The sequence below is a fragment of the Octopus bimaculoides genome, chromosome 7 (genome assembly GCF_001194135.2).
Source record: "Octopus bimaculoides isolate UCB-OBI-ISO-001 chromosome 7, ASM119413v2, whole genome shotgun sequence".
Taxonomy (NCBI): Eukaryota; Metazoa; Mollusca; class Cephalopoda; order Octopoda; family Octopodidae; genus Octopus; species Octopus bimaculoides.
Window position 1 is genome coordinate 18992416 of NC_068987.1, and position 4114 is coordinate 18996529.

Here is a 4114-nt window from a genome sequence, read left to right on the forward strand (position 1 = left end):
CTAAGGATAACTTGCTGTCTTCATATACTGCTTCCAATTGCAGCAACATAAAACTTGTAGTGTATTCTCTTTCTCTAATAAGTCTTAGCAGATCTGTGAAAAGTCATGGGTGCAGCTTTTCCGTCTTGGACTAAGCCACAACAAAACATGTTATTTAAATCAAAGGTGTAAATTTTGTCACCAGTTTGGGTATATTTTGCAGTTATATAAGATAGTGTTGGGAGTTTATTTTGCCAAGGATCATCATCATCATCGTTTAACAGCTGTTTTCCGTGTGGGCATGGGTTGGTCAGCTTGACAGGAGCTGGTCAGCCAGAGAACCATCCAGGCTCCAGTTGTCGGTTTTGGCATGGTTTCTATGGCTGGATGCCCTTCCTAATGCCAACCACTTCACAGAGAGTTCTAGGTACTTTTTATGTGCCACCAGAATGAGTGCATTTATGTAGCACTGGCATGAGTGCATTCTATGTGGCACCAGCACCTGCAAGACAAAGGTTTCTCGGCTGGGAGATGGTGTAGGGACGTGGCCATAAAGGACATGCCTGTATGTATGGATGGCTACAATTTTACTTAGCTTGACGTGTCTTCTCAAGTACAGCAAATAGCCACAAGTCATTGTCATCCTTGCCATGTGGCCCTTGTCATCCCTGCCATGTGGCCCAGTGTCTGAAGATCCTTTCTCATCACTTCATCCCTCATCTTCCACAGGTTCCCTCCATAATTAGAGATTGCGTTCCCACCACAATTAGAGATTGAGGTCTCTCACATATTAAAAGACAACCAGTGTAAATAAATCAAATGATTACTCAAAGAGAGAGTTTACCAATAGTTGTCACATAAATTTGAATTTTTTTCCAGTGTAAATACATTTTAACTATTTATAAAAGAAATTTAGTCATAGATTTAATGGAAATAAGGCTTCTACCCTGACTGAGTATATCTGTGTAAGACGTTTCCTTTAGACAATGATTTTGTTGTTGTTGGCACTCCATAGGTTACGACGTGGAGGGTTCCAGTTGATCCGATCAACGGAACAGCCTGCTCGTGAAATTAACGTGCAAGTGGCTGAGCACTCCACAGACACGCGTACCTGTAACGTAGTTCTCGGGGATATTCAGCATGACACAGTGTGACAAGGCTGACCCTTTGAATTACAGGCACAACAGAAACAGGAAGTAAGAGAAAGTTGTGGTGAAAGAGTACAGCAGGGTTCGCCACCATCCCCTGCCAGAGCCTCGTGGAGCTTTAGGTGTTTTCGCTCAATAAACACTCACAACGCCCGGTCTGGGAATCGAAACCGCGAGTCCGCTCCCCTAACCACTGGGCCATTGCACTTCCACACACAATGATTTACAATGGATCATAAGGACATGCTTTTAATTGTGTTAAAAACGTTTATGGCAAAATAATCAACTAATTTGGGATAACAGTTTCTCACAGGTTATCAATAGTAATATGATTTCTCTCCAGTGCAAATATTTATATAGCAAAAATGAAATAGCTACTTTAAGAGAAAAAGTACATGTAAATTTTTTTAAATATCTTTTGGTAGAAATTATATTAGTGACTGTTCCTCTCTTGTGTGGATACTTCTGTGTTTGGTTACTTGAAATCTATAAGAGAATGATTTGCCACAGATATCACAGCCATGTGGCTTCTCACCTGTATGAATTTTTTTATGTCTAGTTACATGCCTTCTTTCAGAAAAGGATTTCCCACAGGTATCACAGCTATATGGCTTCTCTCCTGTGTGAATATGTTGGTGTGTAGTTAAATGACTCTTTTGAGTAAATGAATTACCACAAATATCACAGCTATATGGCTTCTCTCCCGTGTGAACATTTTGATGTGTTTTTAAGTGACCCTTCTGAGAAAATGATTTGTCACATACGTCACATTGAAAGGGTTTCTCACCAGTATGAATACGTACATGTTTTGTTAAGGGACTTCTTTCAGAGAATGCTTTACCACATATATCACACTGAAATGGTTTCTCTACTGTATGAATACGTATGTGTTCAGTTAAGATATTTATATGAGAGAATAATTTACCACAGATATCACAGTGATGTCTCTCTTCTCCTTGAATACATTTGTGTGAAGTGAGGTAACGTTTTTGAGAGAATGATTTTTCACAGATATCACAGTGATATGGTTTCTCCCCTGTATGAATTCGTTTGTGTTTAGTTACTTGGTTGGTATCAGTAAATGATTTACCACATATATCACAGTTGTACGGCTTCTCTCCTGTGTGCATATATTTGTGTGTAGTTAAAACAGTTTTTTGAGAAAATGATTTACCACATACATCACAGTGATATGGCTTCTCATCTGTATGAATACGTTTATGTATAGTTAAGGAACTTTTCTGTGAAAATAATTTATCACATATATCACACTGATATGGTTTCTCTCCGGTGTGAATCAGTACATGCTTACTTAAGTTACTTTTTTCTGAGAATGATTTACCACAGATATCACAGTGATATGGATGCTTTCCCGTATGAATATATTGGTGTGTAGTTAAGTAACGTTTCTGAGCAAATGATTTATCACATGTGTCACAGTGATATGGTTTCTCTCCAGTATGAATACGTACGTGTTTAGTTAAGTTACATTTTTCAGAGAATGATTTACCACAGGTATCACAGTGATATGTTTTTTCTCTAGTATGAGATAAACTGCTCATAGCAAATATTTTACCACAAATGTTTTATGAAGTATTGGTTTTTGTCAACTAATTTATCTCAAATAACTCAATTCTTGATGCATTCATTTGTGCTGAATTAATTCATTTCCACATTAATGTTAAAGAGAGATGATTTATTCACTTTCACTTCAGTGTCTGAGAGAATAATGTATGCTTCATAATTTCTTTGTCGTATACAATTTCATCTCAAAGCTCTCTGGTTTGATAACCTGAAATAAGAAATAATGTATATATAACAGAAAATTATTTGAAAAATGGAGAAAAAAAAAGATGTTGATTCCTAAAGATTATTAACATGATTCAGTTTCATAAACGAGTTACACTAATTTAGCCTGCTGTTAATTGATTTGTAGAAATTAGCAATACTGATCTATTATTTCAGACAAATCATGCCTTCACCTAGCTGAAGATTACAGGCAGTGGTTAGTCATATTGAAGAATGGCATTAAAGAGTTTGGACATGCTGCACTCTCTCTCCTGCTTCATCTGTATCTGTACGTTAGTAGATTCTAGTATTAGCCATGAGCAGACTAAGCTGGGATGAAACAATTGCTTTTCCTCTACATTGAATGCAGTCATCATTGGTAATGTGCATCCAAGCATACTGTTTAGCTTAACGAAGCCATTGATTCTGGTGCTATATTTGTGTATTAATGTTTCTTATGATTGTTGGGACTAAGTGAGTAAGGTATGTTCTTTGGATGGTGATGTTGCAATATTTTGAGGTGTTATAGAAAAGTGTCTTTGTCTGAAGTTAATTTTTTTTTATGTAGTGGTAGTGACTGCTTGTAGTTGCTGCAGGTGGCTCTCCATGTTTCAGAGCCATACAAAAGCACAGATAATAAGCAGAGTTGGTGCAATTGCTGCATACAAAGCCTATCTTCACTATTAGCCAGCCTATGATCCCACTAACATTTCTTGTGCATTCATTGTTTAAACTGAGCACACTCTGTGTTATTTCTGCCACCTTTTTCCAACATATCAAACACGGCCGTTTCCCTAGTGTTTACCTACTTACTAAAACTTTAGTCTTTGCTAAGTTTAAGGACTTTCAATTACAGTAAGAGGATCTTTTTGGTTTGATGGGCAACACTTGTTTTTTTAACGAAACACTTTCAAACTTGGGACACTGGTAGAATGTGTCATATAAAACAACTTTTTCTCTTAGCCTTCTTAACAAAAAATTGTACATCGCAAGTTATTTCATGTTAAAGTTGTCGTATTTCTGTAATTTCAACCGATCACTGACGTCTATTCAGCTGAATACAGTTACTGCTGCGGCGGTGTATATGGTATTAATCCCTTGTTGACATATTTCATCCGTTTTTTTTCGTTTGTTTTCTTTTGAAGCAGACAAAATTACAGAAAAATGGTAATTTATACGCATATATTGTCTATATAATA

The 4114-nt window shown here is 36.8% G+C and overlaps 1 protein-coding gene across 1 annotated transcript in view; it reads right to left on the reverse strand.

Moving 5' to 3' along the window:
• Nucleotides 1-363: 363 nt before the first annotated feature.
• The window catches only part of LOC106881349 (zinc finger protein 665), a 5461-nt gene continuing 1710 nt past the window's right edge, over nucleotides 364-4114 (reverse strand). Inside the window, exon 2 of the mRNA XM_052969305.1 lies at nucleotides 364-2919. Within this exon, the coding sequence (XP_052825265.1) occupies nucleotides 1556-2689 (1134 nt within the window). The 5' untranslated portion in view covers nucleotides 2690-2919 and the 3' untranslated portion in view covers nucleotides 364-1555. The remainder of the gene's footprint in view (nucleotides 2920-4114) is intronic.